This window comes from Heteronotia binoei, chromosome 21, assembly GCF_032191835.1.
Source record: "Heteronotia binoei isolate CCM8104 ecotype False Entrance Well chromosome 21, APGP_CSIRO_Hbin_v1, whole genome shotgun sequence".
NCBI classification, from domain to species: Eukaryota; Metazoa; Chordata; class Lepidosauria; order Squamata; family Gekkonidae; genus Heteronotia; species Heteronotia binoei.
Window position 1 is genome coordinate 80,536,503 of NC_083243.1, and position 15,638 is coordinate 80,552,140.

General features: G+C 43.9%; 1 protein-coding gene across 1 annotated transcript in view; it reads left to right on the forward strand.

Annotated features, from left to right (window-relative positions):
- The window catches only part of LOC132590003 (MAX gene-associated protein-like), a 94,937-nt gene that overhangs the window by 29,082 nt on the left and 50,217 nt on the right, over positions 1 to 15,638 (forward strand). Inside the window, exons 11-15 of the mRNA XM_060262821.1 lie at positions 1,610 to 1,848; positions 4,655 to 4,795; positions 5,084 to 5,135; positions 6,942 to 7,453; positions 8,750 to 9,035. Coding sequence (XP_060118804.1) covers positions 1,610 to 1,848; positions 4,655 to 4,795; positions 5,084 to 5,135; positions 6,942 to 7,453; positions 8,750 to 9,035 — 1,230 coding nt within the window. The remainder of the gene's footprint in view (positions 1 to 1,609; positions 1,849 to 4,654; positions 4,796 to 5,083; positions 5,136 to 6,941; positions 7,454 to 8,749; positions 9,036 to 15,638) is intronic.

The following is a 15,638-nucleotide window of genomic DNA, read 5'->3' on the forward strand; positions in this document are numbered from 1 at the left end:
TAGCCTCGCTTATTGAAGAAAGGTCTACTGATATTAGCCATAGATCTTGTTCACTGGGCACATCTCCATGCAAGACGGTTACAGTGGACACTACTACCCTTCCAGAAGGACATTTGCAGAAGAAAACACAAAAAGATCCTGGTGACTTTGTCTCTAAAGAAGTCTCTGACATGGTGGATCATGCAGGAGAACTTGAGGAGAGACGTCAGCTTCCTACACAAGTTCTGGTGACCACAGATGCCTATAGAAGGGATGGAGAGCATGCTGCCTGGATGAGGTAGTGCAAGGAAAATGGTCTCTGTCAGAAAAGTCCAACAGTATAAATTGGCTAGAAGTAAAGGCTGGAGCATAAAACCACTCCAAACATGGAGCAGCTTAAAAGGATTCTTAAATATTCCTTAGGTTAAAAACTGACTGCAAAACAGTGTCTTTCAAAAAAACACAAAACCCTTCATGAAAACACTGAGTAAACAGAAAAGTTTGACCTGGTGCCTAAAAGAAGGTAGTGTAGATGCTAGACAAGCCTTGAGTAGAAGGGCATTCTGCATGCAGGAGCGCCATCTCTGACGAAGCCCTGTCTCTGGTTGTTACCCATCTTGCTTCTGAAGGTAGGGGCACACAGAGCAGGCTTGTGAGGAAGATCTTAGCTGGCAGACATGACAGTATGGGAGAGGACCATCCTTCAAATACCCTGATCTCAAGCTGTTTAGAGCTTTAAAGATAACATTAAAATGTTATCTTTAAAAATAGCTTTTGGTTTATAGTGCACTTTTTAATTATACGCTCCCTTGAGCAGGACTCTAAAGAATTAGCATAGAAATATTTTAAATAAATAATAACCAGCATCTTGAATTGTGCCTGCAAACAGATGCAGTCTTTGCAGATCTTTCAGCATTGTGGTGATATGATCTCTGAATCCCTGATAGCAGCTTGACTGCTGCATTTTCAGTCAGCTAAAGTTTCCAGACTATTTTTGGAGGCAGCCCCATGCAGGGTGCGTTACTGTAACCTAACTTGGATGTGCCTGATCTTGGAAGCTGAGCAGGGTCAGCCCTGGTTAGTGTTTGAATGGGTGGCCACCAAGGAAGTCCAGGATCACTCTGCAGAGACAAGTGATGGCAAACCAGGTCTGAACATCTGTTCCCTTGAAGACTCTATGGGGTCACCATAAATCAATTGCAATTTGATGGAATTTTCCACCAACAACAACTTGAATGCAATCACAGTGTGGATCACTGTGGTTAGATTATACTTTTCAAGGAAGAGCTGTAACTAGCATATCAGCCAAAGCTGATAGAAGGCGGTATGTGCCATGGGGGAGATGTAAGCCTGCAGACATAGGCCAGGATCCAGTAGCATCCCTAACCTATCATCCCGCTTCTTTAGGGGAGCTGGAACTCCCTGCAAGACAGGTTGACTCCTCGGTCCTCAAGCATTGACCAATAGCATCTCAGTCTTGTCTGGATTGAGCTTCAGTACATCAAACCCATTACCTTCTCCAAGTAGCTGTCCAGGATTTATTTATAGTTAATCTTTTTGTAATATATATTATAGCAGATATCATTCATGGAAAAATAACCCCTAATAAACTTCTGTATCTGTGTTTTAGCAATCTGTGACTCAGAGCCAGAAAAACCTGTTAAGAACTTTCCATTGTGGGTAAAAGTCGATGGAGAGATGGATCCAGAACCAGTTTACATCCCAACACCATCAGCTATTGAGCCCACAAAACTGTCAGTACCTCCTACCATAGATGTCTTGCCATCTGACAAGCCTGTGCCTAGTGAAGCTAAGCCTGCACCTAGCGTTGTCAAGCCAAGGGTGTATACACCCCGACCTAATCCAGTGGTAAGTAAACAGTTTATTTTTTTAAGTTAATTCAACAGTTTTGTATCTCTTGTCTGGAAAACACCCTAAATACAAGTTGGTGGAGACAAGAAGAAAACTCCATGTAGATATTTTTGTTGTAATTTTAAGATTGATATGGTATCTGCATGTCTTTTGGAAAGCATTTTTTAATGAAGAGGTCTTAAGGCCTTAGTTCATGCCTATCCTTAATAGGAACAGAAAAATGGGAGATTTTAGGACATCAGAGAAAGACATGGAGCAGATATAATAGAAATACCATGTTGCTTATGAGGAGTGCTCTTTAACAGGTCAACACTGAATAAAAACTGGTGCTTGCTAGCAAAGATATTGAAAAGTGTTTTTAGGGTGCTTAAAGGAGCTAGTGTTTGGATAATTCTTGGAAGAAGAGGCAAGGTTTAAGGTAGGAACTAGGTTTGTTTTGTTCCATGGTTTGTTGGGTTGCTCAAATTGGTGGTTTGTTTTATTTTGCATTTTTTTTTTCAATTTCCTGAACAATTTGTGGTTCATTGGTTTCGTTCAGGACATAGAACATCCTCTGAGCAGGCTGAAGACTCCAGGCTTGTGGCAAACTCTTCAATGGACTCTCCTCTGCCTGCTGTCCAAGTTTGATGCAAATTGGATTTTGGGGGGCTGAGCTACAGCCCTCCAAAGCAGGTGTCCCCAGTAAATTGCTCTCCTAGGAGTATGTCAAGCTGGGGAAAGAAAGGGAAGCTGCCCTGCAGCTTCTGGTTGGTTTACTTCCAGAAAGCTTGGAAACTGACTAGAAGCCACAGCTCCACTCTCCCTAGTCCGCTGCACTTCTGAAACTGAACAGAAGTGCAAGGGCCCCCAGAGCGGAGCTGCGGCTTCTAGTCGGTTTCACTAGAAACTCACCAGAAGCTCGGGCTGGAGAATCCTGCCAATGCCAAGCTGTCTGGAAAAATGAAGCAAACACAAACCAAATGACATGCCAGGGAAAAAGGCTGGTTTGGGTTCGTCAGGATCAGACAAACCAGTTTTGAATGAACCATGAATTGGCCATTTTTAGCAGGAATCATGATTCATGATTTGGTTCATGCCTATCCTTAATAGGAACAGAAAAGTGCAGAAGTGAATGTAGTATAGTGTTTGCAGTGTTCAATTAGAACTGGGAGGCTGTTATTCTTCAACTCTCAACCTAATTTGAAGGCATGGTGAAGCAAAAGAGAAATTCAGTAAGAGTAACAACGAAATTTTAAAACAAAGTTTGAGTCCAGTGGCACCTTTAAGACCAGCAAAGTTTTATTCAAGGTATAAACTTTTCTGTGCATGCACAGTTCTTCAGATACAATATAATGAAAATTGCCAGTAGTTTTGCCCAGCCAGAACAGGTGCACAAAAATCCCACTGAGGGTGGGTCCTCAGCCAAGGAACCCACTGGCTTTGACCCTCTGTTTGGCTGTAGCAGAGAGACGGGTACTAGGTCAGAGCCCTGACCTCACCAGATACCTTCTCAGCTGGGAGAGGAGCACAAAAATCTATTGAGGGATGAGTGTGTGTGTGTGTGTGTGTTGTAGCTGTGGGACAGGTGTGGCTCAAAGCCCTGAGGAACCAACACTGTCCCTCCAATTTCTTCCCTTTCTGTCTCTTAACAGCCTTCTACTTCTGTCTGCTTAGCTGCCTATTGCAAAGTGAAAGCAGCTGAGTGTGACCTGAAAGGTTTATATCCCTTCTGCTTCCATAGATCAGACTGGAAGCTCTCGTTGGCAGCCAGAGCTGCCTGTCAAGCTTTGAAGGGCTAAGATTGCTATTTCCAGAGCTGTAGATGCCCATGTCCCACGTTGCCTTGGCAATTGATTCATCGACACCAGTGTGTCTGGCCAACAAACAGCTCCAAGAAACCAAATGCACCACCGCACAAACCATGGCTACTGATGGATGGTTTTCAAACAATGTGATTGCCCAAACTGCAGTTTGTGATCCAACTAACCGACCCGATTTGTCATGAAATTTGGTTTGTAAGTCAGTTCATGCCCATCCCTAAGCACATCCTCCCTAGAAATCAGGTTCACAGTTTGGGGTGCTATTAGATACAGCATTTCTGCAACCCTTCCTGGAAAATATCTTGCCACAGTTACCTACTTTTCAGCGATATCTACACTATATTACTGTAATCAGTCAGGCTTTTCTGAATGGTCCACAGGCCATTTAGAGGCAAAAAACCCCTGTACATTCATGAAGTGTATTACTGTAGTGAGTTTTATGTGCTGACTTGGAAAAGATAGAATTTCAGCTTTTCCACAGTGCAATGGCCAGGTCCTCAACAGGACTTGTTATAATTTCCCCGGTTCTCAAAAATCTTTCCTGTTTGTTTCTAGTCACAATGTAAAGTGATGGTTGGAAAGGTCTAGAACTCAGGCTATCAGAAGGACCACCTTCTCCCACATGAGCAGGTTGAGATCATCCTCAACAGAGGTTTCTATCAGAGATAGGTCTTTTCCTTCTACACTCTTCTTTCAAGAGATGTTCATCTGACGTAAGCTGTTGTCTTTCAAAAACTGAACAATTTTTATCTTACCAACTGCCGAAGTTTGTTGCTTTTATTTTTTTTTAAGTTATTGCTGGTTTCATTGCTGCTTTTTAATGTAGTGCTATTAGTTTTGCTTTTAAGTATTGTCAGCCATCTTAAAAGCCCCATTGGAACAGAAAGGCAGCACGTAATTAATACAGCAACAATTTGGTCAATTAATGAAAGAAGAATGGTACAGTAATGAGATTTTCCCATAGGCAGTCAGTTCATTTGGAGCTCCTTTATCTTGGCATGTAGATTCGAGAGGAGGATAAGGACCCTGTGTACTTATATTTTGAAAGTATGATGACCTGTGCCCGTGTTCGAATATATGAACGCAAGATGCAGGAGAAAAAACAACAGAAGTGTCTTCAGAATTCTGAAAAACTCATTGAAAAGGTGAGATTTTATTCTCTATTAATATATGCAGCACTAGTAAGAACAACCTGAGCTGAAGAATATTGCCACTGCACAATTGCTGAACTGTCTAGCATTTAATTAACTGTTTAACTGTTCTTTTGATATGAAATTTTGTGCCATAGTTTATTTTTCACTTTTCCCAATTTGAATGCTGGAGTTTTAGCTGTTTGCTTTTAGATATGTATTATTCATGAAGATATATTTTTAAAATCTCAAGATAAGTTCTCTTTTAAATATATATTTATTTCTCTTTTTTTTCTTTCCCAGGAGCATTCTGAGCTTCAGCCCCTTAAAATGGAAGATGGTAAAGAGTCTGGAGGTAAGATTAAAATCTTGAATCCCCAGGTTCTAAAATTGGGATGTTAGTACAGGACCCTTGAAAATTCCAGGCACTGGGAGTGGGCTGTGGAATTGTGCTGTCATTCATTCCATCCCTTCCTGTGTAGTGAAAATTCCCTTTGCTGAATCCAACCAAAGCTAACTGTTACATCGTACCAAAATTAAGTACAGTTAGCACTAACAGGAATTTTTGGAGAATTACATGTGCATCTGCACAGAGAATCAGAGTATTTCTTTTACTGTTGTTAGGGGATAGACAAAAAAATACTTTGGATATAAAAACTATAAATTTAAGTAGCAAGAAGCTACTTAGTTCAAATGATGGAGGAGTTTAAGTGATGGAATAGACATTGAGGTAGTATTTCCCATTTCTGTCAAAGGATACCTTTAGGGGAAAACAAGAAATGTATACCCTCATGCTTATGTGGGATGTGAAAGTAGATGTGCTTTTATTTTTATATAATGCTTTCATGGCAACTTTCCGTTCCCAGTTTGAAGCCATGATGAGTACATTTGGTTTTCAGTTTTTATGATATATTTTGGTTGTCATAGCCAAGTTGGATTTTTATCCAGTGGAAGGTGGATTTTGTTTGGGAAGGTTATTTATGTAATTGCATAGCCCCTGTGGACAAAAAGCCATGTAGGGTGGGTGAGGAGGTGGGCTGTAGTTAAGCAAGAAGGGCAGGAGAAAACTGCCCTTCTTCTGCAAGCACAGCTCCACTGATGAAAAGTGTTCAGATGGAGCAACTTCATTCCCTTCCTTCTCACTGAAGGCCTCCCCACTGACATGACCCAGACAACTCTTTATTCATATGAGTTCCACAACTCCAGGAGTTATTTTTTTCTTAGAATCAAAAGGGACTGCAGTTGGTGGCGATGGGGAAAACTCAGAAAATATCAACATCCTTTCTTTGGCAATTTGTTTAATACATTTTTTGCAGTGTTCCCCAACCTTTTTGACACCAGGGACCAGCCCCAGGGCTGGCTGACCTGTGGCCCCAGGGCTGGCAGGGTGAGGGCACTCAATTCGGCCTCCCCCCGTTGCAGCACCACGAAGCCTCACCGCCCTGCTTCCCCCTGCGGTGCCTCCTCCCCCCCCTTTTCACAATGTTAAGGCTGGGGATGGGACTGTGAAGCACCTTCCGGGCTCTGTAAAGGCCACCCCCCCCCTCCCCGCAGTTGATCGATGAGGAAACCACACTGCCCTTGCCTCCTTCCCACTTCCTTCCCCCACATACAGTGAGGAAGTGGGAAGGAGGCAAGGGCAGTGCGGCTTTTTCAGCGGACTGCTGCTGCCGCAGTTTTGCCCAGTTTTCCCGCCAATCAGCTGATCAGCCGGGGGGTGGGTTTGACCTTTGCAGAGCCCAGAAGGCACTTCACAGCCCCTTCCCTAGCCTTAAGATTGTGAAAACAGAGTGGGGGGGAGGCTGTGTGGCCTGGTTACTAACAGACCACGGTCTGGTGCCAGTCAGCGGCCCAGGGGTTGAGGACCCTGCACTGGGGGATGATTTTGGCAAATACAGATTTCTGTTTAGAGACTTGGAAAAAAAAATCTGTCGCAGTCCAGTTCTTATACATGGGGTCTAAATAGATACTGAGGAACAAGATTCTTTGTCTGGAAATGTATGGATATTGTAACACATGGTCTTTCAGATGGCTGTACTCTGTGCCTTTAGTATACTTAGTTTCTGCTGCTGGTAGTACAAGCTAGGCGGTATGGATAATAAAACAGCCTGGGTGATTTAAAACTGCAATCCTGCAGAAACCTATTTCCATTCTTTCCCAGAGAAAAGTTGGTGGTTTTCCTGTAGTGCAGGAGATCCATCTACTTCCTATGTACATCACACCACACCAAATGGGACAACTAAACTAATCGAGATTATTTCTGATTGCAACTGGGAGGAAGATCGCAATGAGATCTTGAATATTCTGTCACAGCACATCAAGGACAAGATACCAAAGTCCCTCAAAGTAGGAAACTTTGCTATTGATCTAGAATCTGAAAGCAAAACCTGGGATGAGAAGAACACTCCCATCTATTCTTCCCGAGTGAAAATCTCCATGCCTTCTTGCCAAAACAAGGAGGAAAAAGTTCACATGCCTGTTTTGGAGACACCTAATAATATATTGTCACCATGCAAAAGGACAGAAAAAGTAACAGTCTTATCCCCTGGCTCCTTGACCAAATTACGAGAACAAAAGAAGAAGGGCTTGCCTTTTTATACTGGGCTTTTTCCTGCAGGAAAACTGGCTGCCTATACATGCAAATCTAATTTGAATCCTTCTTGCCTGATACAGGTAGGTTTTTCTGTTGAGATTAAACTTCTTTCTGTGTTCCTGAACTTCAGCTGCAGTATCTCAAATAGTATGGTCTAGGTACTCTGGTTTGCCATTATATCTACTATTCATGAGAACTAAGCCTTACTGATAGTTTGAGCAAAGTTTGGAAAATAATGCTTATGTATTAGCTTAACTAAATTCCGTGCAGCTGCTAAGAATCTTGATGAGGGCTGATCGCCCCCCTTGTTAAAGCTCCAGATGAAACATCCAAGGTCCTTTTGCAATAAATTAATTTGTTTGTATTCATCATGTTGGTATTATATTTTTTTTAATGCGGGTTGAAGTCATTGCTCCTTGTAATTTAACCCTCCCAAGGGAAAAAACCCAGCTATTCTACTTCAGCATAGGGGAAATCTGATAGCCCTCTCAGTCATGGCATTAGTTACTAAGAAAAAACTCAGGCCTCAAGAATAACTTTCTTCAAAAATGCAGGGCAAAGGAGAAACAAATTTGGAATTGGGGCAAAAAATACCCGTAATTGAAAACATCAGAAACTTGCAAAACCATAAACAGCAGTGTTTACCTAAAACCATTCAGAGATGTCTTCCTCTTTAAAAATGGTGGGGTCAGTGTGGAAAGAAAAATACATAGCAACTTCAATCACTCTTCTGTTTTTCCTCCAGTTTTTGGGATTCTTTAAAGTCTAAAATTAAAAATAAAGACAATAACTGCAATATTCCCCATGTTAAAAGTTTTTACTATGCTAGATTCTTTTGGAAGTGCTAGTTCTGCAAACCCAAGAAGCCTTTAAGAAGGTCACTATCCTTTTTAATGAGATCTACTTTTCAGATGAAAAATATCCCAGGCTATTCCCATCCACCTTGAGCATATTACTAAGTTTTGTTCTGTCCTAGAGATGCAACATGGACTATGAAGAGTACCAGAAATGAGACTACCACCAAAGCAGCACAGAAAAAAAATATGAAAAATTCTAGAACAGAACTTTTTTGCAGTCTTTTCTGAGGGATACATGAGTTCTTCTGCAGTAGCTGGTGAGCTAGCTGTTGGAGACTTCTGCATTAAACTTTTCCCCTAAATGTAGCCTTCTATGCTACATGGAAAATTGCTATTCAGATCGAGAGGTTTCAACATATATAGTTGGGAGGGGAGAAGGGCCAACTGTTTAAAGAAAGCAGTCAGAATTTCCATTAAGTTAACAGAAGCCCTCTGCATAGCTTGAGCAGTTCTTTGAATCTTCGCCATTGTCTAAACGGGCAGAGTTAACCACTGTTGGCATTTTTTCTCTCTTTGCAGGTTAATGGCAAAAATTATCCTCAGGCCAAGCTGCTTTTGGGACAGATGGGAGCATTACATCCAGCCAATCGACTCGCTGCTTATATCACAGGCAGGTTGCAACCCACAGTGCTTGACCTCTCAACTCTCAGTACTGTGGTCTCCAAAGTGCCATCTAATCCTAAAGTTGGTGGCTCTGAGCCACAGTCAGTTGATGTATCCACATCAAATACTACCAAAACCCAAGTTTTCACCTCTTCCTCTGGAGCACGCCGATATGGTCATGCGCCAGCACAGAGACACATAGGTAGGTTAGAACATTATAGTCTTTTTTTTGTTTGTTTGTTTAAACAGCATTCATGTTTTATTCTGTCCACTACACTACTAGTACTAAAGAACATAGAAAACATTCAAATGGATGTACATTTCATGCATCTGATGAAGTGAGCTCTTACAAACGCTTATGCTGGAATGAATTCTGTTAGTGTCTGTAGTGCCACTGCACTTCTGTTCCATTAAGGCAGACTGAAGTTCCTTTAACTTGCCTTTGCAATAGCCACTGGGAGTGATTTTGTGTTTGGGTTGTGTTTGCAATTGTGGACATGTTGCTCATGTAAATATTAACATGGGCATACCTTTATTGTAAGGTAATTTTAGAATTCATTTTTTGTTTGATGCCTAATGTCTTTTGTTAAGTTTTAACAGTTTCCTTTTGTTAAGTTTTAAAGATTGAGCTGTGTTCATTTTCCTGCTTAATTAATAGTTTATTCCTGAACCTGCTAATTTGAAGCATGTCTGCTTATGATTATGAAAATCATACTGCATTGCTGTGTGGTATAAGAGATGAGCTGTGTTTTACTGATGCAATATGCTGATTAAATTTTTGTATTATGCAATATGACAAAGTACTATAGAATTCTCGGCTGATAATACAGGAAGGTATTTATTTATTTAATTTATACTATTGGGAAGGTAACACTGTTGGGAAGCTTCATCTAGTGAGCTGTGCAGACTGGTCCTCTTTTTGATGAATTTGAGGTGGTTGTAAACCTATTCAGCCTGTTTTATAGCATGTGCACTCATTTCCAGTGTCCTTTTGAACCCAGTTCAACTGGTTGGAATTAAGCCTCCATGGCCTGGAACCCACATAGTTTGGAGATTGCCTCTCCCTGTACCAATCCCCATGCCACATGTGTTTTTCAGTTGAGACTCTATGTTATATGAAGGTGGAAAGCTTAATTCTAGCTGCCAGAAGCAGTGCCTTTAGATTAGTGAGTTGAGATTGTGAAATGTTACCCTAAGGGTGTCTTTAGAAAGGACTTTGCAGCATATGTTTTTTCAATTGACATTTGATTTAGGTGGTTAGGAAATATGTCAGCCTGCTTTGTGGATGGTGGTCTTTGTGTTGTTTATACTTTTTTGTATGTCACTTTGAACTTTTGGAAAGGTGGTTTAAAACTGTTTTAAACAAAATGAGTTAGTAGAGTACACAAGACAAATTTGCTTTGCGTTGTTCTTAGCCCTTTTCCTACTCAAATAAATCAACCTAGGCCTTCTGAATTAGTCAGCAAGAGTAAGCCTCAAAGAAAGCATGCCCTCATAGCACCCTTCCTCTGAATCTCTACTATTGTTTTGGAGCGTCTCTTTACTGTCCAAGTGATGGCTAAGTATGGAGTATCTTTAATTCAGTGGAAGAGCTCAAACTGCCCCAATCTTTCCTTGAGCTCAAGACAACTTATTTCAGTCACACAGGAGTCGGGTGAGGGAGGTCTTGCTGACCTGTGGCAGAAAATACAGATAACATACTTTGATGTATGTGTTCTTCCTTTTGCTCTTGTTAAAGTGGTGAGTGAGGAGAGTGGAGCACCACAGCCATTTCAGTTGTACCTCTTTGCATCTAAAGTTATTGCATGGAATCATCTTAAACTCAAGAAAGTACATGTGGGCTAAGCTAATTCAGACTCTTCCATCTTTGAATTCATTAAGGAGAGAAGGATTAGGCTCAAAGGGAGTCTGTTTTGAGGTGAGCTTCCTTAGACCAACTGAATTGGTTTTGGGACCAATGCAGTCTCCATCCCAAATCTACATCTGAAGTTAGACCCAAAAGGGTCATATTCAAGGGAAGAAATTATCATTCCAGATTGCTTGTAGTTATTCTGTTGTGTAATGTTCAGTCATGTTGCCCAAGCCAGACATCTAACATGGGTCCGAAATTAGCCGTGTTGTCCTCCCCAGGTGATGGATTTTTTAAACTTAAGACTTACTATCTTTTAAATCTACTTTTAATCTATTTTGAACCAGTTTCTAGAGGAGCTAAGAGGCTGATAAGTCCAGTGAGAATGTTGCTTTTTCAAGCAGCTTTTCAAGAATTATTGAATAATGTGATTGGGCTGATTCCATTTTGACATTTGTGATTCAGTATGTAGTGTTTTTGTTATGTGGTGATTACCTTATTAAACTCCCATCTCTTTAGATGGTAACATTTTGAGAACTGGTTTGAATTTTGGAAAGGTGTGAGCACATCTTTTAAATCTCTTACCTTGTCCACCTCCTCATAGGTCACTTTGTACATCTTTAATGCAGCAACATATACAGATGATCAAATGGAATGGCAAAAGTTCAAAAATGGAACTGTGTTTCTGCATGGTTCAGATAAAGAACCTAATGACACTCAGAACCTGACATTTATGAATCAGTGTTGAAGTTTAAAAAACACAAAATGTCCAGTTCTGATTTACTTTCTCCAGTATAGTTAAAAATAATGCACAGAGGAGCTCATGTATCTTATAAATACTAGTAGTAATAGGGATGGACATGAACTATTAAATAGGCCAAGTTCTGGCTGGATTGGGGCTCAGGAGATGACATGTGTGGTCTCTGAAGAAATCTCCAAAGCTTGACACACACTGCTGCCTGCCAATAACAGAGTTCCCATTCATCACAATGGGACTCAGGTCTATATAAGTGTAGGACGAGGGCACGTTCCCTTTGTTGGCATAGTGATTTTAGTGTGAAGGAGCTCTGCTGTTGGGCGTGGGGGCAGATTGCTTAGCTAGGTTACTCAGTCAGGGGCCAGGGGGCTTTGCTTTGCCCTGGGTTCCTCTGTGTTGCAATTTGGTGTTTGTTTGCTGCAAAAGATTGAGAAATTGGAATTGAATTTCTCTTTCACATAGCAAGCATTTTTGTTTAGCGGAATTTTCTTGCATGCTGTCTGCTTCCTTGGTGGTTTCCCTTTCCTGTTCATTTTATTTGCCCCCCCCAACACACACACACTTTGGGTTGCAGTAAACTGAGGGATTGCTCTGTGGGGGGGGGGGGTGATTGTGCTGCTTTTTTGTGTGGAGGGCTTCAACTTAGTTCTCTGCCATTTTGTCCTCTACCCCCCCCCACACACACACACAGTGGCCTGCTTTTTATTTGTTTTGGGGTGGTCTTTACTGCCCACTGACTTTACTGCTCTCAATTTGAAACCCCCCTACTGACCTGCTTCTCCTTGGGGTGTGTGTATGTGTATGATCTGTATTTATCAGCCTGACTCCCTGCACCCACTCTGCCTTGGGGGGGGGGTGTCTTGTTCCGGAGTTACTGGGCTGATTTCCCCTTACTCCTAGCTCTCCATTTGAAAAAAAAACCCACTGACCTGTTTCTCCTTGGTGTATTTTCTGTGTGTGTCAGCCTGCTTCGCTGCACCCAGCCTGCCTTGGAGGACTTGTTTCAGTCTCAGGGAGCAAGTTGGGGTGATTTTAGTGCCCAGCTCTCCATGCCTAGTTTGAAACCTCCCCCCAACTGACCTGCTTCTCCTCTGAGGGGTCTTCAGTCTATGCCTGTCTGCCTCTGGCAACTGACCCACCTGGGCTAAGGTGTTTGGTGACATGGGAAGGATGGAAAAGGTTGTGGTTGTGGCCCCTGCTGCAACCATGGGTGTGGAGGCATGTTTCCATTCTGCCACACGGAAGTACTTCTGCACCCTGGGGAGTGACCTATGCATGGTGGAGTGCCATGCCTGTGTCTGGAGGGGCCAGGATCAGCAACACTTGGCCAGCACCATTCCCCAGAGGCATCTGCAAAGGGCACACCCCATTTTGTCACTGCCAGAGGAAGGAGTGTCAGCCACTATTGGAGGGTGGAAGAGGCTCACTCCCACTAAGTAGAGAGAGGCGGGAAGAGCAGACCAAGTCAAAGAGGGACTCTAGGAGCTGTGGTCAGGACTACAAGGCAAGCCACCCTCCAAGAGGTCATGCTCACAGGGAAAAATGGAAAGGGCTCAGGAAACAATCACTCACCTCATCGGTGAGATGATTGCCGTGGATGGTCAATTATTTTCCCTTGTGGAGGATGTAGCCTTTCACTAGCTGATGCCACATGTGGCCGCCTGGTACAACATCCAATCCAGGAGGACCATGAGCCAGTGAGTGTAACCCTCCAAGTATCACTTTGCAGTGGAGCTGGTCAAGGCTGAGCTCTCCAAAGCACGAAGCTGAACCATCCACCTGACAGTGGACCTCCAGGGCAGCAGGCACCATGGCTACCTCTCCTTCACTGCCCACTGGTGGCAACTGGAGGAACACAGGAAGGGAGAGGCTTGCTTCCATCAGGCTACAACATTATGGGGCATGGCCAAATTGTCCTGCAGTGTTGAGGCTTGGGATGCATTTCAGAACCATCCCTGGTTTCATTTCACTCTGGCCATGTCGGGCTAAGAACATAAGATAAGCCATGTTGAATCAGACCAATGGCCCATCCAGTCCGACACTCTGTGTCACACAGTGGCCAAAAAACCAGGTGCCATCAGGAGGTTCACCAGTGGGGCCAGGACATTAGAAGCCCTCCCACTGTTGCCCCCCCCCCAAAGCACCAGGAATACAGAGCATCACTGCCCCAGACAGAGAGTTCCATCAATGCCTTGTGGCAAATAGCCACTGATGGACCTCTGCTGCAGATGTTTATTCAGTCCCCTCTTGAAGCTATCTATGCTGGCAGCCGTCACCACCTCCTGTGGCAGTGAATTCCATGTATTAATCACCCTGTGGGTGAAGAAGTACTTCCTTTTATCCATTCTAACCCGACTACTCAGCAATTTCATTGAATGCCCACGAGTTCTTGTATTGTGCGAAAGGGAGAAAAGTACTTCTTTCTCTACCTTCTCTATCCCATGCATAATCTTGTAAACATCTATCATGTCACCCCTCAGTTGGCATTTCTCCAAGCTAAAGAGCCCCAAGCGTTTCAACCCTTCAATCATTCTAGTTGCCCTTTTCTGCACTTTTTCCAATGCTATAATATCTTTTTTGAGGTGCAGTGACCAGAACTGTATACAGTACTCCAAATGTGGCCACACCATCAATTTATACAGGGGGGCTGAATCTTGGTATGTGTGTTTGAGGTGTGGCAGTGTTCTAGGGCAGGGGTCTCCAACTCCCAGGCTGTGGCCAGTTAGCAACCAGGCCAGCTCTCCATCCTCCGCTGCCACCCCCCACTTGCCCTTTGCAGAGCCGCAAAGCAGTGCTGCGATCTGTCCCCTGTGCACAAGGCACCACGGCTGGCCCCCTTCCCTGCCTTTCCCAGTGCCGTGCCACCCCCCTCCCCCGCGAGCAGAGGAGTGAGAAGACTTGGAGTCAGCCCTACCCGCTTTGGCAGGGCCCGGGCTGGTTCGAAGTTGTTTGAAGAGCAGGCTGGAGGAGGAGTTTCACGCGATCAGAGGGGTGCTGTGACGAGGCTTGGGCAGTTTCGACAGGGCCCAGGTTGATTCTAAATTATTTGAATAGTGTGCTGAAGGAGGCTTCTCACCCCCCTCACTTTTAGAAGCGAGGAAGGGGGTGAAACTCCTCCCCCAGCCTGCTCTTCAAACAACTTTAAATCAGCCTGGGCCCTGCCAAAGTGGGTAGGGCTGACTCCAAGCCTCACCGCTCCCCTACTCGTGTGGATGGGGGAGGGGGGGTGTAACACAGCGCAGCACTGGGGAAGGGAGGGGAAGGGGTGAGCTAGGATTGCCAATCCCCAGATGGGGGCAGGGGACCCCTCGGATTGGAGGCCTTCCCCCCACTTCAGGGTCATCAGAAAGCGGGAGGGGGGATGTCTGCTGGGCATTCCATTATTCCCTATGAAGACTTATTCCCATAGGAAATAATGGAGAATTGATCCGTGGGTATCTGGGGCTCTGGAGGGGCTGTGTTTTGAGGTAGAGGTGCCAAACTTTCAGCATAGTATTCAGTCCCTCTCCCCCAAATACCCCCCAAGTTTCAAAAAGATTGGACTAGGGGGTCCAATTCTGTGAGCCCCAAAAGAAGGTGCCCTTATCCTTCATTATTTCCTATGGAAGGAAGGCATTTAAAAGGTGTGCGGTCCCTTTTATATGTGATGGCTAGAACTTCCTTTGGAGTTCAATTATGCTTGAACTCCAAGCATAATTTTGCTCCTGGCTCCACCCCCAAAGTCTCCTGGCTCCACCTCCAAAGTCCCCAGATATTTCTTGAATTGGACTTGGCAACCCTAAGGTGGGCCGTGGCGGCGGCAGTGGCAGCAAAACCGATCCCTAGTGCCCAAAAGGTTGGGGCCCACTGTTCTAGGGCACAGGGTAGAACCCACCCCCTAGTGTTTTCTTTGACCAAAATTGCCAGAATTTTAGCCAGGGACTCATCCTGAAGTTTGAGTGGTCTTTCCATTTCCTCCCCAATTTCTCTCTTTGCTCCCTCTTTGCCCTGACTTTCAGCCACCTCTCCTTGTATCATGATTCCCTTCCATGACTGAGTTTCACTGTGACCACCAACGGCCACATCCACCCTTCTTCTGTCAGCTGCAAGCTGGAACCTGGGTGAGGGATACAACATGGTATGCAGGGGACTTGGGGGGGGGCTTTCCTTAGTTAAAGAGCCATCATGTCCTGTGTTCCCTCTCAGCTGTGCTAGGGGGT